The following is a 24186-nucleotide window of genomic DNA, read 5'->3' on the forward strand; positions in this document are numbered from 1 at the left end:
GAGAAGAGGAGACATTTCTACACTCAGAGGGTTGTGAATCTTTGGAATTCTGTATTCCAGAGGGCTGTAGATGCTCAGTTACTGAGTAGATTCAAGTCTGAGATCAATGGATTTTTGGACTCTAAGGGAATCAGCCACTGCAGTCCATGTGATGAAGGTACTACCATAGTTCTGTTAGCTAGGAAGTTACAGGATTTTAACACAGCAATGTTGAAGGAATGATGATATATTTACACAGCAGGATGATGTGTGACTGGGAGGGGAACTTGTAGATGGTGGTGTTCCCATGCACCTGCCGCCCTGGTTCTTCGAGATGTTAAGAAGCCAGAGGTTTGGGAGGTGCTGTCGAAAATAGCCATTGGACTGTGATCTACTTGACCTGTCTCTGGAGGTGCAAGCCAATGTAAAATACATTTCATCTGAAATAATGGCATTGCAATTCTTAATATTATAAAAAATAATCCGGGTTAAATAAACAATCGGCTGAAAACATTAAACTATCATTTTAACGCCGCAAACCGCCACTTTTGATTCATCCCGTTTAGTTCACAAATATTAACATTTGGATGTTGAAATGTTTGGTTCAACTGGTTTGGTGTTTCAGCAAGTTTTCAGACACGAGAAGTGGAATCCCAATTTATCATTTTGAGACGAGCATAAAGCACAGAGATTTAAATATTTATCTAATTGGGAAAGAATATTTGATGGCTGTACGATAGTTATTGATGATTTTAAAGTTGCAGATTACTAACATAAATAATGTACCTGGTTTATCTTAAAAACACTGGTGCAGTTACATTTACAAAGACGAGTGAATTTATGAGAAACAGCTGTTGCTTGCTTGCCATATTTTCAGTAAGTAAACTCAATCATTAAGAAACGAATGCGGGTGGCACAGTGGCGCAGTGGTTAGCACCACAGCCTCACAGCTCCAAGGACCCGGGTTCGATTCTGGGTACTGCCTGTGTGGAGTTTGCAAGTTCTCCCTGTGACTGTGTGGGTTTTCGCCGGGTGCTCTGGTTTCCTCCCACAGCCAAAGACTTGCAGGTTGATAGGTAAATTGGCCGTTAGGTGGTTGGGATTACTGCAGGGTTTGTATAAATGGGTGTTTGTTGGTCGGCACAGACTCGGTGGGCCGAAGGGCCTGTTTCAGTGCTGTATTTATAAATAAAAATAAAAATCTGTGGGCGGCGCAGTGGTTAGCACCACAGCCTCACAGCTCCAGTGACCCGGGTTCAATTCTGGGTACTGCCTGTGCAGAGTTTGCAAGTTCTCCCTGTGACTGCGTGGGTTTTCGCCAGGTGCTCCGGTTTCCTCCCACAGCCAAAGACTTGCAGGTTGATAGGTAAATTGGCTATTGTAAATTGCCCCTAGTATAGGTAGGTGGTAGGGAAGTTGGGGATGTGATAGGAATATGGGATTAATGTAGGATTAGTATAAATGGGTGGTTGATGCTCGGCACAGACTTGGTGGGCCGAAGGGCCTGTTTCAGTGCTGTATCTGTAAATAAATAAATCCAGAAAATGCTGGAAATACTCAGAATTTTCTGTTTCTGATTTCCAGTAACCACAGTATTTTGCTTTTGTACAAGCATTAAGAATCCTGCCAAACATGTTAACACAAGCTTTTGCTTCGAACACAGATTTGTACATAAAACCTTTGAAGTTTAGGAATCTGAAAGCTTACAAATGATGAATATGGTTAAATGGCTGTGCTGTAGATCAGCTAATCCTCTCGAATGTGTACATCCTATCCTGAACATGCCAGAATTCATCACATCTTTGCATCAATTATAGTTTATTTCCAAAATATATATAAAAATAAAGCCAGTAGTTTAGATCTAATGTTGCTCGAGGTTTTGATGCCTGGCTTGGGTTATGTCATGAGTTTCTTTGTGTCATCTTAAGCAACACAATGAGGTGTGTGGATTCCAGTGCCTTGAACATCCTTGTACATACAATACAGAGCAAACTATATACAGAACCTTTGTTTAGGGTGTTCCAGTGCAGAGTGACCCTGGTTTCTAGTCACATGACTACATCCTGGTACTTAGCTACTGAGTTCTTAAAGGAACATCACTCTTAAAGTGATCATACAACATCCCCTTTCTTTCCAAAGATAAGTCTCGTATGCTACAAGTAAAAGCACATAAAATTGGATAATACCAAATTAGTTATACAGGGATAGAAATTATAAAATTTATAAGTATAAGGATAGGGATTGTAAAATTTACGAGTGCAGAAGCTTAAGAGTCCATATATCGTTTCAGTGGTTTGATAACTCTTCCAGACCTTGTTAAGGTATAACATTCTGGGGATGTGGATTTCACTCTTGGCTGTTCTTGGCTTGCATCCATGTTGTCAATGTGTTGGTTGTTGTTCTGTTGTTCCGTCACACCCTCATTGTCGGAGTGTGTTCTTTTGAGTTCGCTGTGCACAATTGGAGTATTGCACACTTCTCTTAATTAGCTTCAGTTCCTCCCAAACACTGCTCCATTAGATGTTGTAACCTCATAAGACCTGGCACACTGCATACTTTGGATACCACTGCGGATAACCATGTTATCATTGTGGGGTGTATGACCCTATCCTTTTGTCCTACATGTAGCTGAGGTAGTTCCGCCCCTATATGTCAGTCATGCACCATCTTCGTTCTCCCTTGTTTTTGAGCAGTGTCTCCTGCACCTCGGAGAATGTGGACAGATGATGGCTGGGTAGAATTGTTCTCACTTGTCTGCCAAACATGATCTCTGCTGGTGACAGTAAGCCCATATCCATAGGTGTAGCTCTGAGGTGTAACATGGCAACACGATAATCTTGTTTCATTGTCCTACACTTCAGGACAAGCAATTTAACTGTGCGAACCATTCGCTCGGCAAGACCATTATATTTAGGGTAATGTGGTGAGGACGTCACATGGTTTATGCCTCATTTGGCGCACATATCCCTGAAAGGTTTGCCCGTGTACTGTGGCCCATTGTCAGAAATAATTTCTTCAGGTACAGCGAATAGACTGAATATGGCATTCAATGTGTCTGTGATAACCGCGCTTGAAGTGTCCTTTACCTGTCTGATAATTGGCGATTTGGAGAAATAGTTAGTGACTAAAATAAAGTCATCTCCATTCACATTAAACAGATCAGTGACGATTTTGGACCAAGGGACTGACAGAATCTCATGAGGGTGTAGAGGTTCTTTATGTTGTTGTAGCTGGTAACTTTGGCATGCCTCGCACATCCTCACTAACCTTTCGATGTCACCGTTGATCCCTGACCAATAAACAGTGTCTCGTGCCAGTCGTCTTGCTCACTCTATACCCATATGGCCTGGCGAAGTTGTGACAAGATGTCCTGTCGGAGAGCTTTGGGCACTGTCACTTGTTTTCCTTTAAAGGTTACAGCTCTCGAGATACCGAGTTCATCTCTGTAAGGCCAAAAGCATCTGAGGGTTTCTGGCACCTCTTTCACTGTGTCAGGCCAACCTTCTATGATGACTCTCCAAGGCCTTCAGTTGTGGATCACTGGCTGTTTGTGATTGTAGTTGGTCACATTTGTGCTGACCAAAATGCAATAATCGATTTTGAGCACATCTTCCACCTCAATGTCCATGCTGTCTAGTTGTAGATCCAGTGGGACTTCTTGCTCGGGTTTGGCAATCTGCTCAGGGTATCCGAGGTGACCATTTTGGTACCCAGTTTGTAGCAGACGTCAAAGTCGTATCCCTGTACTTTCACAAAGAGCTGCTGTAGTGGAGGTGGTGTGCTTGTAAATGGTTGGCGCCGGATCTTTCCAGTGGCTTGTGGTCAGTTTCCACTGTGAACTGTTTACCGAACAGGAACCTTGTGATCCCAAAACCAGAGCAATGTTTGGGTAATTGGATTGTGCTGAGGACAAACATTTGGACCCGAATGCAATTGGTTTGCCATCCTGCAGGATGCACACTCCTAGCCCTTTCTGTGAGGCGTCGACTTCCAGGATTGTTTTCTTTCTTGGATCATATTACTGCTGGGTACAGGATTTTGCTGACAATGCTTATTTGAGAGACTCAAATATATGCTGATGGTCCTCCTACCATATATATGGTACGCTTTTCTTTAAGAGCTCTCTCAATGACGATGCTTTGTCAGAAAAATTTGAAATGTCTCGTGCCAAGAAGCTGAAAAATCCAAGATATCTCCGTAGATCATCTTTGCCCTGTGGAGTAGGCATATGCCTTACATCTTCAACATCATCAGGGTCAGGACGGATTCTGCAACCTGAATAGATGGAACCAAAGAAACTGATCTGACTTACATTCACCTGACACTACTTGCTGTTAAAAATGAGCCCTTCATCATGAGCCATTAGTGAGTGAAGATTTTGATCATGCTCTTCTTTGGTTTTGTCCAATATTATCGGCAATGCATATACATCCAGGCACATTTTCTATAATTCTGCCCATATGCTGCTGAAACAGATCTTGACTGACAGATAAGCCGAAAGGTAGTCTCTGGAAGCAATATCTTCCAAATGGTGTTCTGAAGGTGGTGACTTCTTGAGATTCCTTAGCTAGGTGTACCGACCAATATCCAACTTGGAGAAGAATTTGGCTCCTGTGAACTTGGGATTCAATTCCTCTAGTGTTGGAATTTTGTGGGGGCATCTCTTTAGGGAGAGGTCTAGATGCTTCGGATCTAGAAATACCCTGATGGCGCTAACCTTCTTTAACACACAGATAATTGCGCTGCACCAGTCTGTGTGATGATGCAGACGACGGATGATACCATCGTGTTCCATGTCATCCAACCCGCGCTCAAGCTTTCCTTGTACATGCACATTGCACTTTCTGGGAGGGTCCATTGACGGAATTGCGCCCTCTCTGAGGTGCGGTACCACATTGCCTTTGAAATCGCCTAAGGCGTCGAATCTGTCCAGGTACATTTGGTGTAAGTCCTGGACTGACTCAATGCAGGTACCCTTGGTCTCTTCTGCTGTAATGGGTACGTTGGTGATCTCATGGATAGTCACAATGTTGAGGTCCTTTACACACTGGTAGTCCTGCCATTGTTGGTCCGCTCATGTCTACCAGGTAAAATATTTGTTGGTTCGATGCCGACTTGCCATAGCTGCATTGCATTGTTAGTGTTTCAAGGGATGAGCGACCCATTATATGCAGTTAACTTTGCAGTTGTCGGTTGTATCATTAATTTCCAACAACCCCAGTACATATCCTTCAGGATTTGGACTGGTAGGATATTTGCACTAGCTCCCATGTCAGTCTTAGTCCTGATTGTGTGTTTGCCAACTTTCTTTGGCACATGATATTAATAGTAGCAAAAGCTTCCAGTTGTTTGACTTCATCAACACAATGGGCTGGATTCTTTTGAGGTAGCGACGTCGGGATCTGTTGCGGGGAGAGGGGGGTGGTGTGCATGAAGATGGCCCCAGATGAGGCCCACCATGGACCTTGACACCGGCAGGGCCCGGCTCGATATTGCCGGTGGTGGCGAGGCCCCGTGCAGCCACCCTCTGCTGCTCGGCGACAGGATCACCATTTAAATATTTCAATAAATTAAATTGCCTGAATTATGAGTCTGCCGTCTCCTCAGATCCTGGCACGATCTTCAGCCCAACGGCCAGTACTGCCGTGCCTTCGGATCCCTGTCTGGGGAAACATGGTGCAACACTGGTTGGGGGTGTGGGGGGAGGAGTTAAGTGTCTCAGTGCAGGAGTTTGGGGGGGGAACGGGGTGAAATGAATGTCATGGGTGTAGGGGATGGTGGGAAGGGTGAGAGTTTAAACTTTGTGCAGTTTGTGGGGGAAGGTCAGATTGTGAAGGTAAGTGTTTTGGGGGCGGAAAGGGCAAATAATTAATGTAATTGATATGGGGGGGGTGGTGGGAATGCAGCAAAAGAAATGTATTTATTCATTTTAGTTCAATTTCACTTTAAATATTTAAATATCCCAGTAGGGCTGACAGCCCTTTAAAAATGGCATCAGTGCCTGCCCACAGGCAGCTGACGCCATTGCCAGGAACGGACAGCCCACCCACTCCATGTGATCGGGGGGGTGGGGGGGTGGTGGAGGTAACCCCTCCCCACCCCCCCCCCCCCCGGCTATTTAAATGGGCCTCCGTGCTTGGAACTGCGGCGGCTTTTTGGCGTGCGGCCCTCGCAGGCGGGCTGCCATTTTTTTTGCATCGGCGATGGGCTTATAGAATCCAGCCCAATGTGTCAGGTTCACAATGTGAAACGCCTGCTCATCTCCTGGCTGAGAATCACTCCACTCTGAGTCTTGTCTCAGATCTATTGCGCTATGGACATTGTGTATTGGCTTGCATTTACGCAGGTCTCTCACGTTCTCCTTGCTGGTGTTGCCCTATTGCTGCACCTGTCTTCTGTTTGTTTGTGTCCTATTGTGACTTCTGGTTGTGTCTTTGGGGACAGATTTCTTGCGTAGGCGGGCCCAGTGCCCTTTTGCACCGCACCCCTTGCACAGGTCTTGAAATGCAGGACAACTTCATGGTGAGTGGGACAAACCACAATTACCACACAGCATGCTTGTTTTTTGTGACCTGGTTATCATGCCAATACTGTCAGCTTCACCTAGTGCTTGCAAATGCTGTTGTCCAACTACAATGACTTTGTATTTTCTGCCATCTTCTAGCAGTGCATCAATGCTGTGACCTTTCTTTTTTCCCCCAAGAGGTCTTTTTGAAATGCTTCAATAGGTGTTGAAACAATCACTGGCTCCATTATTCGCTCCGACTGCTCAGTTTCTGAAAAATCGCATTCGCTGCCCTTACTACGGCATCTACTGATGAATTGATCTATTGATTGCTGTGGCTGTTGCCTGTAAGACATCAATTCCAGGCAATGAGTTCTAAAATTCACTCTTACCTGGTACTTTCCATATCTTTGCAGGATCTTTCTGGTCCTCTTCAGATTCTGTATTACCCCTCATTTCCAACTGCTATCAATATTTTTACAGCCTGCTTTTCTGGTTCTATAACTGCTTGGTCAATGAAGCATAACTGCATTCTTTGTTTAAAAGTTTGAACTTGGATAGGATATCAATGGCCTTCCAGTTCATGCTGGGAAATTTGATATCCATCCTTCTGCTGTCTTTTGCTTTCTGTTTTATATTTAACTTTGTTCAGCTCTGTGTGTGCCTTCAGCACTGCATTTATTATGACTTCTATTTGTGGCTTAAAACTTGTTTTAAAACTTGTTCTATTAACTCTGCACTGTTCCTCCTTTAAGAAATTCTTTTTTTTCTAAGCTAGCTGCTTTGATGGAGTGTAACAGGTACTTGACAGAGTTCTCTGTTTTTTTCTCTTTCAGCACTTTTCTTGTATGTTTACACAGCTGTTTGATAGGCTATTCAAGTGTTTTCCCCTTTGCTTTTTCTTTTGCTAGTGTTTATTTATCTTCTTCACGCTTGACTGGTTTAATGATTTTTTTCAGCTTTGGCCACGTGAATGGAGACTCTGCTGTGTTCGGGGTTTCCTGCGCTTTTTTTGACGACTCCTGTCATGGCACCAACCTCAATCAGCCTGAGGGAGGAATTGGGTTTTCCCCATTTTTTTCCTCTCCCACAGAGCTTTTCAAAGATCAATTTTTTAAGCACTTCAGAGCTTTTTTTAAACTGGGATTCCTTGACCGTCGGCATGATGACTCACCCAATCACGGAAATTTATTTGCAGCCTGTCATTCAATGCTCTGTCTCCCACAGCTGGAGGTAAGTTTTTTCTTCTTTCCACTGTTTGGGGCAGTATTTCTTTCGAATATTCTCTCTTTTGGCTGTAGGAAGGGTCACTTTCACAGCTGTTTTACCCATGGTCTTCAAGCTTATATCATGTCTTTTCACCACTGCTGCCACCATGTCATGAGTTTCTTTGTGTTATCTTAAGGAACACAATGATGTACATTGATTCCAGTTCTTTGAAGATCTCTAGAGGGTTCATCAACAATTAAACTAGTATGCACAATACAGAGCAAACTATATACAGAACCTCTGTTTAGGGTGTACCAGTGCAGAGTGACTATGGCCTCTAGTCACATGATCCTGGTACTTAGCTCATTAGCATACTGAGTTCTTAAAGGGACATCACTCTTAAAGCGATCATACAACAGGTTACACATTTCTAATTTATTGAGATACCTGGTGGGCTGGGGTGGGGTTTCTGTGCATTTGGATCAAAATCATATCCCTGCTCTTTATAAATGTTGTTTGATGGATGATACCATTGGTGCTCAGACTGTACAAAAGTGATGGATCACCTTTCATGGTATCATACAACACAGAAGGAGGCCAATCGACCCATCATGTCTGTGCTGGCTGTTTAATTGTGTACCTATTTTTTAGACAGAAAAGAAGATTGTGTTACAAGGGGCCTGTGGAATTTTGTAACATGGGAGATGGGAGGCCTCAGAAACACAAAGGTTGAGAACCCCTGATATAGGAGATAGCAGAGTGAACCGCAGATTATTACATAGAGGACAGGACACAGTGTGTTATATAGAGGGTAGCAGAGTGAGCCTACAGTGTGATATATACTGGGAAAAATTACCTTCCACTATGGCAGTTATTCTTTATTTTCCTATATTCCAGTCTTTAACTTTAAAGATCTGGTATTCCTCAAGGACCCCCATGGAAAGTTTAAGACTGTGCTGCCCTCCCAGATCCTTCCCCCTCCCTCTGATCACAAGGCCCTCCTGAAACTCCCTCCCCATGATTCCATTGGTCTTTGCTGACTGCCTCCTGCCAACTGCCATTCTGCCTGCACCCACCAATCAGCTGCTGGATTTGGGCGGACAACTGATGGGGTGTGGGAGTGGGGAAGGGGTCCGGGGTGGTTTTGTGAGCTGAAGCTCAGGAGTTAAAATAGTTTGGGCCTCATGTGACTGAGGTCAGCCCTTACCTAACTCCCACACTGAGCTCAAAGCTAAAGGGAGAGTAACAGAGACTTTGGGGAATTGCTGGAAATTCTTCACTTTGCTGAAGAAAACACAACTTTATATTTCCAAAATCAAGAAATTTAACATTTATCGCTTGCCATTCATCTATCCCATTCCATCTCCCTCTGGTCTTTCATCTGACCTGCTTCCTCTGTTCTTTATCGAGTCACCACCCTTGTCTGTCCAAACACCTACAATCAATTTCACCATCTTTCATCCATTTATCCCACCTCCTTGTTCAACGTATCCATCTCAGCTCTTGCATCCATCCATCTCTATCCACCTACCTACTCCCACTTCTACCTCCAGCCATGAATTCGTTTCATCACCCTCACAATACCCTGAGTCTGCCTTTACTGCAATCCTGTTAATAGTTGTTCTGAACTCTCCACAGGCCCTCAAACAGAAAAAGACTTCAGCAGTATCCAAACACAGTTCTCTCTCCGGACTGCCTTGGATCCTGAAGGTGATTCCTGCTACCTGATCCCTGGTCAGTTGGAGACCATCACACAGTGCAACTTCAACCAAACCGCAAGGACATTCCTGGTCATACATGGATGGACAGTAAGCACAGTCAAATAGAAACACATCCTTAAATCTCCTGTTGTATTCTGTCAGTAAATATTTCCAAATGTTAATTGTTCATGTCGGCCAGATAGGTAGAAATAAATGCTCCTGACAAGAATCAGCACAATAAAACTAACAATCGGCATGAAATTGGAAGGCAAAGGGGCCTCAATTACTGAAAATCACCACTCAACAACGCAACATCAACACTCCCTTCAAACACACTCAACAATCCAACATCAATGAAAAAATTAAGAGGGTCTTACTCTCATAAAACAACTTTCCCATCCTCAGGACATTCCAAAGTGCTTCACAGCCAATGAAGTCCTTTTGAATTGTAGCTGTTGTAATGTCGGAAACATGGCAGCCAATTGCACAGCAAGTTCCCACAATAAGTAATGTGATAATGACCTAACAATTTTTTTTTAGTAATGTTGTTTAAAAAGTCCCTAAATCTTTCTGGAACAAGGAGCAAAGAACTAATATGTGGCCCTGATTAAGGTGAAAGTGCTAACAGCAGCAACAAATAAAACAGAGAGAAACTCTGCAACCTGCACGTGCTGTGGGAAATCTCAGTCACTAATGTTTCTCCATGATTATGCAGCCTCTCCTTGCACGGGATTTTCTCACCTTTGGGATGTTAGTCATACAACTCCATACAGTGTGTTACAGCAAGCGAGTGATTTGATGTAGATTATATTCACTTTTTAGGTCACCGGCATGTTTGAGAGTTGGATTCCGAAGCTGGTCCTAGCTTTATATGAGAGAGAGGGTGACTCCAATGTTATTGTGGTGGACTGGTTGACCCGAGCTCATCAGCACTATCCGATTGCTGCTGACAACACCAAACTAGTCGGCCGTGACATCGCCCACTTCGTGGAGTGGTTGGAGGTGGGTCTCGCACGCTTGCATGTTTTCTGCTCCTTCTTCCTACTGCTGGCACTGCAGCTTCTGTACTTCAGTCACTCTCATAAGTAAGTCTTAGGTTCACTATGGTGTCTTCACTGACCCCAATATCTAGGTTGGTTTTTCATAGTGACTCCAGGATAACAAACAGAACACTTTTTTTGTAAATTGCTTTGGCCACCATATCTGTTGTGTACCTTGACAGGCTTTTATAAGATATAGAATATAGTGGCGCAGTGGTTAGCACCGCAGCCTCACAGCTCCAGTGACCCAGGTTTGATTCTGGGTACTGCCTGTGTGGAGTTTGCAAGTTTTCCCTGTGACCGCATGGGTTTCCTCCGGGTGCTCCGGTTTCCTCCCATAGCCAAAGACTTGCAAGTTGATAGGTAAATTGGCTATTGTAAATTGCCCCTAGTATAGGTAGGTGGTAGGAGAATTGTGGGGATGTGGTAGGGAATATGGGATTAATGTAGGGTTAGTATAAAATGGGTAGTTGATGGTCAGCACAGACTCGGTGGGCCGAAGGGCCTGTTTCAGTGCTGTATCCCTAAACAAAAAATAAATAAATAAAACATTATATCATTGGACCTCACAGCAGCCTTTAATTAGCAAGTGTACAATAGATGAACGAATACAAAGCAGTAAGATAATGCATAGGTAATTGCAGTAAAAAAAGAGAGACGATCGGACATAAGATAAATCAAGAAATGATTGGGGCTTGTAGGAAAGGTACTGCAATATTTGTGGGCAATTTTAATCTTCATATCGATTGGACTAATCAAATTGGCAAAGGTAGCCTGGAGGATAATTTCATAGAGTGTATTCGAGACAGTTTCTTAGAATAATACATTTTGGAAAACCCAGGAGCAGGCTATTTTAGGCCTGGTAATGTGTAATGAGACAGGGTTAATTAATGATCTCATAGTAAAGGATCATCTAGGCAAGAATGATCATAACATGATGGAATTTCACATTCAGTTTAGGGTGAGAAGTTTGTGTCTGAAGCTAGTATCTTAAACTTAAATAAAAGTAATTACAAGGATATGAAAATTGAGTTGGCTATATCAAACTGGGAAAATAGGGCAAAATGTAACACGGTAGGTAGGAAGTGGCAGACATTTAAGGAAATATATCACAACTCTCAACAAAGATATATTCCATTGAGGAAAAAAAAAACTCTGAGAAGGATGCACCATCCGTAGCTAACTAAGGATGGTGTCAAATTGAAAGAAAAGGCAAACAATACTGCAAAGATTAGTGGTAGGTCAGAAGAGTGGGAAAACTTTAGAAACCAGCAAAGGGTAACTAAAAATGATAAAGAGGGAGAAATTAGAATATGAGAGTAAACTAACAAGAAATATAAAAACAGACAGTAAAAACTTCTACAAATATTTAAAAAGGAAGAGAGTAGCTAAAGTAAACTTTGGTACCTTAGAGGTTGAGACTGGGGGATTAATAATGGGAAACAAGGAAATGGCAGAGACTTTGATTAAGTATTTTGTATCTGTCTTTACAGTAGAAGATACAAAAAACATCCCAAGAATAATAAAAAAAAATCAAGGGGCAAAAGGGAGGGAGGAACTTGAAACTATCACTAGAGAAAAAGTACTAGGAAAACTAATGAAACTAAAGGCTGACAAGACCCCCGGACCTGATGGCCTGCATCCAAGTGTCTTACAAGGAATGACTGCAGAGATAGTGGATGCATTGGTTGTAATCTTCCAAACTTCCCAAGATTCTGAAAAGTCCCAGCAGATTAGAAAAGCACAAATGTAACACCCCTCTTCAAGAAAGCGGGGTGGGGGGGGGGGGCGGGGGTACAGAAAGCACAAAACTATAGGCCAGTTAGCCTAATGTTTGTCACTGAGAAAATGCTGGAATCCATTATTAAGGAGGTAGCAGCAGGACAGTTGGAAAATCAGAATGCAATCAAGCAGAGTCAACATGGTTTTACGAAGGGAAAATCATGTTTGAAAAATTTATTAGCATTCTTTGAGGATATAACAAGCAGGGTTGATAAAGGGGAACCAGTAGCTGTTGTTTCCCCTTGTGGGGGAATCTGGAAGGGGGGGGGGGGGGGGGTGGGGGAGCACAGTTTCAAAATAAAGGTTCTCCCATTTAAGATGGAGATGAGGAGGAATTTCTTATCTCAGAGGGTCTTTAATCTTTGGAATTCTCTAGGGAGCAGTGGAGGCTGCATCATTGAATATATTCAAGGCTGAGTTAGACGGATTTTTGATCTACGAAAGAGTAAAGGATTATGGGAGGCTGGCAGGAAAGTGGAGTTAAGGCCACAATCTGATTGGTCGTGATCTTATTGAATGGCGGAGCAGGCTGAAACGGCCAAATGGCCTACTCCTGCTCCTATTTCTTCCATTCCTATGTTCTTATGTATATAGTAACTTTCACATCCTCAGGCCATTCCCAAAGCACTTTGCAACCAATTAAGTACTTTTGAACTGTAGTTACTGCTGCACTATCGGAAACACAGCAGGCTATTTGTGCACAGTATGATTTCACAAGGAGAAATGATATAACATAAAGCCCTGGGTAGACCACACCTGGAGTACTGTGAGCAGCTCTGGGCACAACACCTTAGGAAGGATATATTGGCATTGGAGGGAGTGCAGTATAGATTTATTAGAATGATATCTGGCTTCCAAGAGTTAAACTCTGAGGAGAGATTACACAAATTAGGGTTGCATGCCCTGGAATTTAGAAGGTTAAGGGGCGATTTGATTGAAGTTTTCAAGACAAGGCTGAAGCATTTGCATCCATCTTCAGCCAGAAGTGCCGATGTAATGTTCCATCTCGGCCTCCTCCAAAGGTCCCCAGCATCACAGATGTCAGTCTTCAGCCAATATGATTCACTCAACATGATAGCAAGAAATGGCTGAAGGCACTGGATATTGCAAAGGCTATGGGTCCTGACAACATCACAACTGCAGTGCTGAAGTCTTGTGCTGCAGAACTTGCCGCGCCCCTAGCCAAGCTGTTCCAGTCCGGCAATGTGGAAAATTGTCCAGGTATGTCAAATCCACAAAAAGCAGGACAAATCCAATCCAGCCAATTACTATCCCATCAGTTTACTCTCGATCATCAGCAAAGTGATGGAAGATGTTGTTGACAGTGCTATCAAGCAGCACGTAAACAGCAATAATCATTTAGACATGAATATAGGAGTTAGGATCGGTAAGTTTGCAGATGACATGAAAATTGGTGGTGTTGTAAATAGTGAGGAAGAAAGCCTTAGATTACAGGACGATATAGATGGGCTGGTAAAATGGGCAGAGCAGTGGCAAATGGAATTTAATCCTGAGAAGTGTGAGGTGATGCATTTTGGGAGGACTAACAAGGCAAGGGAATATATAATGGCTGGTAGGATCCTAGGAAGTACAGAAGGTCAGAGGGATCATGGTGTACTTGTCCATAGATCACTGAAAGCAGCAGCACAGGTAGATAAGGTGGTTAGGAAGGCATATGGGATACTTGCCTTTATTAGCCGAGGCATAGAATATAAGAGCAGGGTGGTTATGATGGCGCTGTATAAAACGCTAGTTAGGCCACAGCTGGAGTACTGTGTACAGTTCTGGGCACCACACTATAGGAAGGATGTGATTGCACTGGAGAGGGTGCAGAGGAGATTCACCAGGATGTTGCCTGGGCTGGAGCATTTCAGCTATGGAGAGACACTGGATAGGCTAGGGTTGTTTTCCTTCGAGCAGAGAAGGCTGAGGGGGACCTAATGGAGGTATACAAAATTATGAGGGGCATAGATAGGGTAGATAGGAAGAAACTTTTTCCCTTAGCGGAGGTGTCAATAACCAGGGGGCATAGATTTAAGGTAAGGGGCAGGAGGTTTAGAGGGGATTTGAGGAAAAATATTTTCACCCAGAGGGTGGTTGGAATCTGAAGGGGTGTTAGAGGCAGGAACCCTCACAACGTTTAAGAAGTATTTAGATGAGCACTTGAAACACTATAGCATACAAGGCCATGGGCTAAGTGCTGGAAAATGGGATTAGAATAGATAGGCTTGATGGCCGAAGGGCCTGTTTCTGTGCTGAATAACTCTATGACTCTATAACCTGCTCACCGATGCTGAGTTTGGGTTCCGCCAAGGTCAATCGGTTCCTGACCTCATTACAGCCTTGGTCCAAACGTGGACAAGAGAGCTGGACTCAAAAGGTGAGATGAGAGTGATTACCCTTGATATCAAGGCAGCAGTTGACTGAGTATGGCATCAAGGAGCCCTAGCAAAACTAGAGTCAATGGGAATCAGGGGGAAAATGCTCCACTGGTTGGAGTCATACTGAGCATAAATAAAGATGGTTGTGTTTGTTGGAGGCCAATCATCTCAGCCCCAAGAGTTTGCTGCAAGAGTTCCTCAGGGTAGTGTCCTAGGCACAACCATCTTCAGCTGCTTCATCAATGACCTTCCTTCAATCATAAGGTCAGAAGTGGGGATGTTCGCTGATGATTGCACAATGTTCAGCACCATTTGCGACTCTTCAGATACTGAAGCAGCCCGTGTCCATATGCAACAAGACCTGGACAACTTTCAGGCTTGGGCTGATAAGTGGCAAGTAACATTTGCGCCACACAAGTGCCAGGCAATGACAATCTCTAATAACAGAATCTAACTATCTTCCCTTGACATTCAACGGCATTACTATCGCTGAATCAACATCCTGGGGGTTACCATTGACCAGAAACTGAACCGGACCAGCCACATAAATACAGTTGCTACCAAGAGCAGGTCAGTGGCTAGGTATTCCACAGCAAGTAACCCACCTCCTGACTCCCCAAAGCCTGTCCACCATTTACAAAACACAAGTCAGGAGTGTGCTGGAATATTCTTCACTTGCCTGGATGAGTGCAGCTCCAGCAACACTCCGGAAGTTTAACACCATCCAGGACAAAGCAGCCTGCTTAATCAGCACCCTATCCTCCACCTTTAATATTCTCTCTCTGCAGCACTGATGTTCAGTGGCAGCTGTGTGCACCATCTACAAGATGCACTGCAGCAACTCACCACGCCTCCTTCAACAGCACCTTCCAAACCCACAAACTCTGCCACCTAGAAAAGCAAGGACAGCAGATGCGTGAGAACATCACCACCTGCAAGTTCCCCTCCAAGTCACACACCATCCTGACTTGGAACTATATCGCCGTTCCTTCACTGTCGCTGGGCCAAAATCCTGCAACTCTCTCCCTAACACCACACGGACTACAGTGGTTCAAGAAGGCAGCTCACCACCACCTTCTTATGGGCAATTAGGGATGGGCAATAAATGCTGGCCTAGCCAGTGACACCCACATCCCGTGAAAGAATAAAACAATTTTCAGGGGAATATTAAGGGAAACTATTTCTATTGGTTGAGGAGTTTAGGACTAGGGGCCTAGTCTAAAAGTTAGAGCCAGACCTTGCAGGAGTGAAATTAGGAAACACTTCTACATGCAAAGGGTGTTAGAAGTTTGGAACTCTCTTCCCAAACAGCAATTGATGCTGGATTGATTATTATTTTAAGTCTGATATTGATAGCGTTTTGTTAGGCAAAGGTATTGAGGGATACGGGGCAAAGGCCACAAATCAGGCCACAAATGTAGTTAGGCCACAAATCAGCCATGATCTCATTAAATGATGGAACAGGTTTGGGGGTCTGCTCCTGTTCCCATGTTCCTAATGATGAGATAATCTGTTTTAGTGGTGTTAGTTGAGGGATATATATTTGCCAGGACACCAGGGAGAACTCCCCTGCTGCTCTTTGAACAGTACCATGGGATTCTTCATATTCACCTGATAATATCAGTTCCTAAACTGAAAAACAATAAATGATCACAATCGATATGCTACACCATTATTCTGTAGTCTCTCCAACTGTGAGCCCATCTACATCACCCCAACGGACAGTATTACAGCTGAGTGAGGAGCAATGCTTGTTGAGGCTTTGATTTAGCATGGGAGGGATTAAAGAGCTATGTCACCCGCTGGCAAAGATCTGTGCCCTCATTCATGTGCTAGCATTGAAAGGCCTCTACCATGTCTTTATGCCACGAGATGCCTCCCGGAGTCGGCTGGTGATATTGCATATGTTGGCTAGCCCGCGGTGCATTAGGGAATCCAGGAGGGTGTCTGCAAAGGCCAAGCAGCACAGTCTGGCAGAAGGAACTCATGAGCAGACCAGCTGTCTATCAAGTCCATCTCATACACTCATGCAACTGAGAGTTACAATCCTCAACACACCCAACCCGCCAGCAGCCATGAGATCTCAAGGCGAAGAACAACATTGTTAAAAATCCCGAGGACAAATCAGTGGGAAAATAATCAGGGAAATGCCTTTCCGACCTCTGAAGCCATTGAAAGCAAGTTCCAGGACAATCAAACAGCATCTACCTTCAGCTATGATAACAGCCATAGTAACAGTGTTCACCATACAGGCCAGGGAGCAGCAAGCACTTGGTTTATACAGGATTTCTGGATTCATCAAGTGGCTCTGAGTCAGGAAGTCATGGATTCAAGTCTGACTTCAGAGACTTGAGCTAACAATCTAGGCTGACACTATAGTAATACTGAGGGAGTGCTGCAATGTTTGAGATGGTGATTTTATTTGGATGAGACATTTAACCAAGGCCCCACCTACACTTTCAGGTGGATGTAAAAGATCCCACCGCACTATTTCAAAGAATAGCAGCAGAGTTCTCCCCTGAGCCAATATTTATCTCTCAATCAACATCACTGAAAACAGATTATCTGGTCATTGCTGTTTGTGAGAGCTTGCTGTGCCTAAATTGGCTGGTGCATTTCCTATATTACTACACTTGATTGACTCGGATATCATGAGGTCATGAACGGTGCTGCATGAATTCAAGTTTTTTTTAAATTTATCACTTACTGATGATAAAGCCAATGCATCCACCACCGTTACCATGACAATGGTCAAACAAAGGCTCAGATAGTGGGACAGCTCGGGAGCTAACTCCCTGTATAATATGAGCCCTGTTTCTGGCTGCAACCCTCAGATTCAGAAACAAGAGATTGACCGCCTGAGCCAAGCTGACACTTTGAAGGACAATGAGCTGACTGACACACACCAAACACAAGACGTTTCAATTTACAAATGGATATTGATCTAATTCTAGGTCTTGCATTTGGTGAACATTTGTAGGCTGTGGGAAATCGTCAAGGAGGCCTGAGAATATTTCCAATGTGTTGATTCTATTCACTTAAAAAAAAAATGAAAAACCCCGATTGGTTAAAACAAAACTTCATCTCCAGGAAAAATACAACCTCTTTATTAAAAATCTCCTTCCCAACACGTACATTGCCTGCCCCAACTGGATTAAAAATCTCCTATCAGTAATGGTCACCATGAAGCTACTGGATTGTCTTATTCCAGGAAATGTTCAGTTGATTTTACCTTCATTGTATCAGTGAGTCAAACAGTCCATTCAGTTCCGTCCTGATGTGAAATATGAACCTGAGATTTCTGTCGTTAAGAACAGCACTGCTTATTACTGTCATGATCACATCTCTGTCCTGGGATTGCTGCAGTGTTCCAGTGAACATCAACACAAGCTCGAGGAAAAGCATCTCATTTACCGATTTAGGCACACTACAGCCTGCCGGACTGAACATTGAGTTCAATAATTTCAGAGCATGACATTTTTTTTTGTATTTATTTTATCTTATTTTGTTCAGTTTGCCTACCCACTTTTCTTTTCATTTTGTGCTTGTGGCTGTTCAGTTTTCAGTCCATTAACACCCTATCTGTACTAATGCTTTGTCTTTCAACACGCCATTAACATATTGTTTGCCTTTGCTCCATGACCTTCTGGTAGTTATTCTCTATGACCTTGTCCTATCAACACCTTCTCCTTTGTTATCTCTTGCCCCATCCCCGCTTTACTTTCTTAAAACCTTTTACATTTCTAATATTTGCCAGTTCTGAAGAAAGGTCACTGACCTGAAACGTTAACTCTGCTTCTCTCTCCACAGATGCTGCCAGACCTGCTGAGTATTTCCAGCATTTCTTGTTTTTATTACTGCTTATTACTGCTACACCTTCGCTGTGTTATGCAATACTGGACCAATATTCAGGTGTGTTTAGGCAGAGGTTAAAATCTTCCTCAGCAGGAAATCACACCCTGTCAATCACCTGGGGAAATGCTTCTAATTGTTTGTACTGGAGGGTCAAACGTGACAACAAGCTGCCTATTGTTTGGCCTGAACCAATAGGACAATGGGTCAGAGGTCGGTAGTAACAGAGCAGTAAGTCTTTTTTAGCTATTTTGATCTTTGTACTGCCCCATCCTCTCCAAAATCAACCCCATCGTGTGCAGTGACTTGGGAGATTGACTAGTAATAATCAAATGTAATTTAAATTGAGATGGATTAAAAGTGGATAAATGGGGTTAAGCTATAGATCAGCCATGACCTATTGATGGAGCAGGCTGAAAGGGCTGAATGGATTCCTTTTGATACTATGTTACAGCTTGTGGGGCTGAATGGCCTCCTCCCATTCCTTTACAACAGGCTTGAGATTCTGAATGGCCTCCTCTTGCCCTTGGAATGTCACAGAGATGAAGTGAGTGCATGTTTTCTATTTACTCACATTAGGAAGAACTGAACTTTCCCTCCAAGCAAGTCCACATGCTGGGGTACAGTCTCGGGGCTCACGTTGCAGGCTTTGCAGGAAGTTATGGACCCTACAGAGTGGGCCGGATAACAGGTGAGAGCACATGGTACGGTCCGGATTATGTGTGGGTGTGTGTGACTGTGAGTGTAAGTGTGTGGGCAGAGAGTGTGACGGGAGAGTGAGTGTGAGGGCACACGTTGGTGAGGGTGCAATGAGGAATGGAAGGTGAGATCAGTGAGGATGAAATGAAGATACAGTTTGTAAGGATGGAGCGTGGGAGGTGCTTGAGAGCAAATGAAATGTGATTGAGATCTGTTGTGGTGCATTGGGAGTGTTGAGTCTGTTGTATTTTCTCTACATCATGCTCTGAAGTTACAGATGTACTTAATTACATCATTAATGTAATTATTTGTACCTGTACTCATTCGTTGAAATTTTTAATTTTTCACTTAATTATGTTTATATTTGTGTATCAATTTATTTAATGTTTGTGCTTCTGTTTATTTTATGTCCTACCTCAGGCCTTGACCCAGCTGGGCCAGAGTTTGAAGGAGCTGAGGCCCACCATCGTCTTTCCCCGGATGATGCCATGTTTGTGGATGCCCTTCACACTTTCACACGGGGATCGCTGGGCCGGAGCATCGGGATTCAGCAGCCTGTGGGCCACGTGGACATCTATCCCAACGGAGGCAGCTTCCAGCCCGGCTGCAACTTTGGAAGAGTGTTTGGAAACATGAGATCACAGGGAGTGTATGGTGAGGGAAACAGACCAAAAAGGTGATGGGTTGTGTAGAGTGTATGCGAAAGAGCACTTGTATTCAAAACTTCAGGAAGTTCTGAAGCACTTTCCAGCCAATGAAATACATTTGAAGTATAATCACTGTTGTGGGAAACACAGTTGGCAATCTGTGCACAGAAAGATCCCATTAGCAGCAATGACCATATAAGTTGTTTTAGTGATGTTGATTGAGATAAATATTGGCCAGGACACTGGGGACGTCTCCACTGCTATTCTTCAGATTATGCCGTGGGATTTTTTACATCCACCTGAGAGGGTAAATAGAACCTCAGTTTAACATCTCATCTGAAAGTGCAGCAATCCCTCAGTACTGCACTGCAGGTCAGCCTGGATTTTGTGCTCCAGTCTCTGAAGTGAGAATTGATCCCACAGCCTGCTCAGTTAGAGGTATGAGTGTTACTCACTGGGCCACAGCAGAATGTTCTGCAACTGACTCAAACGTAATAGCTCTGGTGAATGAAGCATCATTGACTCCCTCTCCAGAGTGATATGAGAAGTTTCAGGTTACTGTTTCAGCCAGGAAGTGAGCTAGAGTCCAGAACCTGCCCAGAGACATGTCTACATGTCCAACAGTGAGACTCAGCTTGTTGGCACATGAGTACAGTGGTCTATCATGTCACTACCCACAGACACATTTCCATTCACGATCACTCTCTCATTGCTGGGTTTGCCTTTTCACAGCCGTGGCAGATGCCATCAAGTGCCAGCACGAGCGTGCCATCCACCTGTTCATTGACTCCCTCCTCAACGAAAACTACCCGAGCGTGGCGTACCGCTGCTCCAACCAGGAAACCTTTGAGAAGGGCGTCTGCCTCAGCTGTCGGAAGAACCGCTGCAACACTTTGGGGTATGACGTCCGCAGGATCCAGAGCAAAAGGAGTGGCCGCATGTACCTGAAGACTAGGGCAGATATGCCCTTCCGAGGTAGGCATCAAACCCAGCGCCACCCTCTCCACCTGACACATCATTAATAGGTAGCTCTTGGCCAGATATTAGATAGGAATAGCGTGTGTCTGTTATATAGAGATGCCACTTCCTGTACTTACAGAAAGGTCTCCCTCCATTGGCCCAGCTATTAGGTGGAAGCTGGTGACGTTTATGTTGGCAAAAGCATTTCATTAAACTTAATATTTGGTCCCCTCAGATGCCGAAATTAGCACCTCCAAAGCTTGCAAGTGTTTTGGTGAGACCCCACCTGGAGTGCTGTGTGAAATTTTGGTCCCTACATTTAAGAAGGCAGTGCAGCGAAGGTTCACTAGGTTGGTCTCTGGGAACAGGGGGTTGTCCTATGATGAGAGGCTGAGTAAATTAGGTCTGTATTGTCTGGAGTTTAAAAGAATGAGAGGTGATCTCATTGAAACATGTCAGATTCGAAAGGAGCTGGATAAGGTAGACACTGAGAGAATGTTTTCGCTGGTCAAGACACAGAGACACAGTCTCAGGATAAGGGGCCAATCATTCAGGACTGAGATGAAGAGAAATTACTTCACTCAAAAGATTGTGAATCTTTGGAATTCTCTACCACAGAGGATTGTGGATGCTCCATCACTGAATACATTTAAGGCTGGGATAGATAGATTTTTGGTCTCGAAGTGAATCAAGGGACATGGGAACGGGCAGGAAAGTGGAATTGAAGCTCAAGATCAGCCACGATTGTGTTGAATAGCAGAGCAGGCTCGATGGGCCATATGGTCTACTTCTGCTCCTATTTCTTGTGTTCTTGAACTGAGGGAGATGGTGGTGTAGTGGTAATGTCACTGAGCTAGTAAGTCAGTGGCCCAGGCTAATGCCTTTGGGGCCCAGGTTCAAATCCCACCATGGTAGCTGGTGGAATTTAAATTCAATTAATTAATTTAAAAAACAATCTAGAATTGAAAGCTAGTCTCAGTAATGGTGCCATGATTGTTGTAAAAATCCATCTGCTGTCCTTACCTGGTCTGGACTACATGTGACTCCAGACTGACAGTAATATGGTTGATTCTTAACTGCCCTCTGAGATGGCCTAGCAAGCCACTCAGTTGTCAAGGGCAATTAGTCAACAAATGCTGGCCTTGCCAGTGATGCCCACATCCCATGAAAGAATAAAAAAAGTGACTCCTGACAACGCAGCCAAGCACTGACATCATCAGTGTGTTCCCAGCTACGCACTTGCGCAGAACAGTTTCTTCCTGCCAATATGGTGCTGTGCATATGCAAGCTATGTTAGCAGCCTGCTTGCCAGGACTAATTTGCGCATGTGTGCGAAAAAGTCATCGTGTGAAGCACGAGGGAATGGGGGAGAGAAGCAATCGTGGGATGGAGCAGGACTGGCTCCTTCCCCTCCCCACCACCACCCCAGCTACTTACTCACTCCCCAGAGCACAGCCCGAAGAAGCAGTGAGGGTTGGTGGGGTGTGGGGAACGAGCCGGTCACTGAAGGGCAAGGAGGGGAGGAAGTAGCTGAGAGATGGTAGTGGTGAGACGTGGAGCGAGCAGCGAAGAGAAGCTCGCAGACAGGAGGGAGCGGGGTGGAGTGGGGGACGGAGGTGGCAATCACATCCACTGAGGGGATTTGGGTTTAATTTATTCTTTGTGATAAATTGAGCAGCGCCATCTTTATTACTGGCAGCTGCCTGAGACGTCACAGACAGTGATGTTTCAGTGGATGAGGCTGCATTTGCACAAGTGTTAGTGCTGCGCCACCTAGTGGTTGCGATGTCAGCAAACCACAGCCTAAAAAATTATTCTGTATGTGTCACTGATAGACCTCAGTCAATGATTCTCAATTTATTGCAAGTCAGTGTGACTGCAGCTTTGAACTTTTGTTCCATTTGGATTCAGCCTGAAGTCCACTGCCTGCTTTTAGAGATGTGTAATGATTTGAAGATCTGCAACCTCAGTGCATTCTTCTCTCTGTGCTCTTTGACCTTAAGAGGTGATCAGATAAAGGGTTCACTTATAGTTTGCTATTATTTGCTCTAGGCACAGAATCCGCTTATGGAGTTAGTGAGCCTCAACTGATAGTAGCGTTTGTGAAATTTGAGTTGTAATACCCAACACACTGTGATGACATTGGGGTCAGAATTCACCCAATCAGCAAAGGGTAAAATTTATCAAAGGTTGGCAACAGTGTTCAACCTGCTAAGGCACCGTACCTCAGGAAGAATATATTGGCTTCAGACAGGATACATTGCAAATTCACCAGTATGATACCAGGGCATAAAGGATTAAATAAAGAGGACAGGTTGTATAAACGTGGCTTGTTTTCCCTTGAGTTCAGGAGTTTGGGAGGTGATCGAATCAAGGTTTCAATAGAAGAATAGATTTGATCGGATAGAGAGAGAGGAATTATTTCCTCTGGTGGGTAAGTCCAGAACAAGGGTGCCCAACACTAAAATGAGAGCTGTTGTCTTCCCAGTGTGTAAAGGGATTGATCTGGCAGCTAGCTCCACTCAGCCACATACACTACATCAGGCATTATGTCACACAACCAAGTACAAGGTGCATCAACAGGTGGTTAAAACATGCCTACCAATAGATATGAGGGAATCCTGGGCACGGCATTTGCTAGCTAGCTGCCAGATCAATCCCTTTACACACTGGGAGGACAACAGCTCTCATTTTAGTGTTGGGCACCCTTGTTCTGGACTTACCCACCAGAGGAAATAATTTCTCTCTCTCTATCCGATCAAATCTATTCTTCTATTGAAACCTTGATTCGATCACCTCTCAAACTCCTGAACTCAAGGTAAAACAAGCCACGTTTATACAACCTGTCCTCTTTATTTAATCCTTTATGCCCTGGTATCATACTGGTGAATTTGCAACGTAGTTCTGGAGTTCTGAAGAAGGGTCACTGACCTGAAGCGTTAACTCTGCTTCTGTCTCCACAGATGCTGCCAGACATGCTGAGTATTTCCAACATTTCTTGTTTTTATTTCAGATTTCCATCATCCGCAGTATTTTGCTTTTATTATACTCGCTGGGTAAATGTGGGTGAGGAGAGCACTCGCTGGGTATATGTGGGTGAGGGGAGCACTTGCTGGCTGTATGTGGGTGAGGGGAGCACTCATTGTGTATGTGTAGGTGAGTCCAGTATAATTCCGGTGTACCTGCACTACACCCCCTCCAAGGCTAATTTATCCTTTTGAAGTGCAGTGGCCAGATCTGAACATCGTACTTTAGGTGGATTCTGACCAAGGCTGTATACAATTGAATCTTTGCTTCCACCCCTTTGTATGCTTATCCCTGTAAAATAATGGCCAACGTTCCTTCAATCTTTTTGATTAAGTTTTTGATTCGTCCATTAACTTTCAGTGTACATTGGCATCCAAATTCCTCTATTCCTCAACAATTCCTAGT

The 24186-nt window shown here is 44.1% G+C and overlaps 1 protein-coding gene across 1 annotated transcript in view; it reads left to right on the top strand.

Annotated features, from left to right (window-relative positions):
• The window catches only part of LOC137351809 (lipoprotein lipase-like), a 47930-nt gene that overhangs the window by 7593 nt on the left and 16151 nt on the right, over positions 1 to 24186 (top strand). Inside the window, exons 2-6 of the mRNA XM_068016663.1 lie at positions 9332 to 9501; positions 10216 to 10395; positions 19028 to 19139; positions 19568 to 19801; positions 20527 to 20769. Coding sequence (XP_067872764.1) covers positions 9332 to 9501; positions 10216 to 10395; positions 19028 to 19139; positions 19568 to 19801; positions 20527 to 20769 — 939 coding nt within the window. The remainder of the gene's footprint in view (positions 1 to 9331; positions 9502 to 10215; positions 10396 to 19027; positions 19140 to 19567; positions 19802 to 20526; positions 20770 to 24186) is intronic.

The sequence above is a fragment of the Heterodontus francisci genome, chromosome 36 (assembly GCF_036365525.1).
Source record: "Heterodontus francisci isolate sHetFra1 chromosome 36, sHetFra1.hap1, whole genome shotgun sequence".
Classification (NCBI taxonomy): Eukaryota; Metazoa; Chordata; class Chondrichthyes; order Heterodontiformes; family Heterodontidae; genus Heterodontus; species Heterodontus francisci.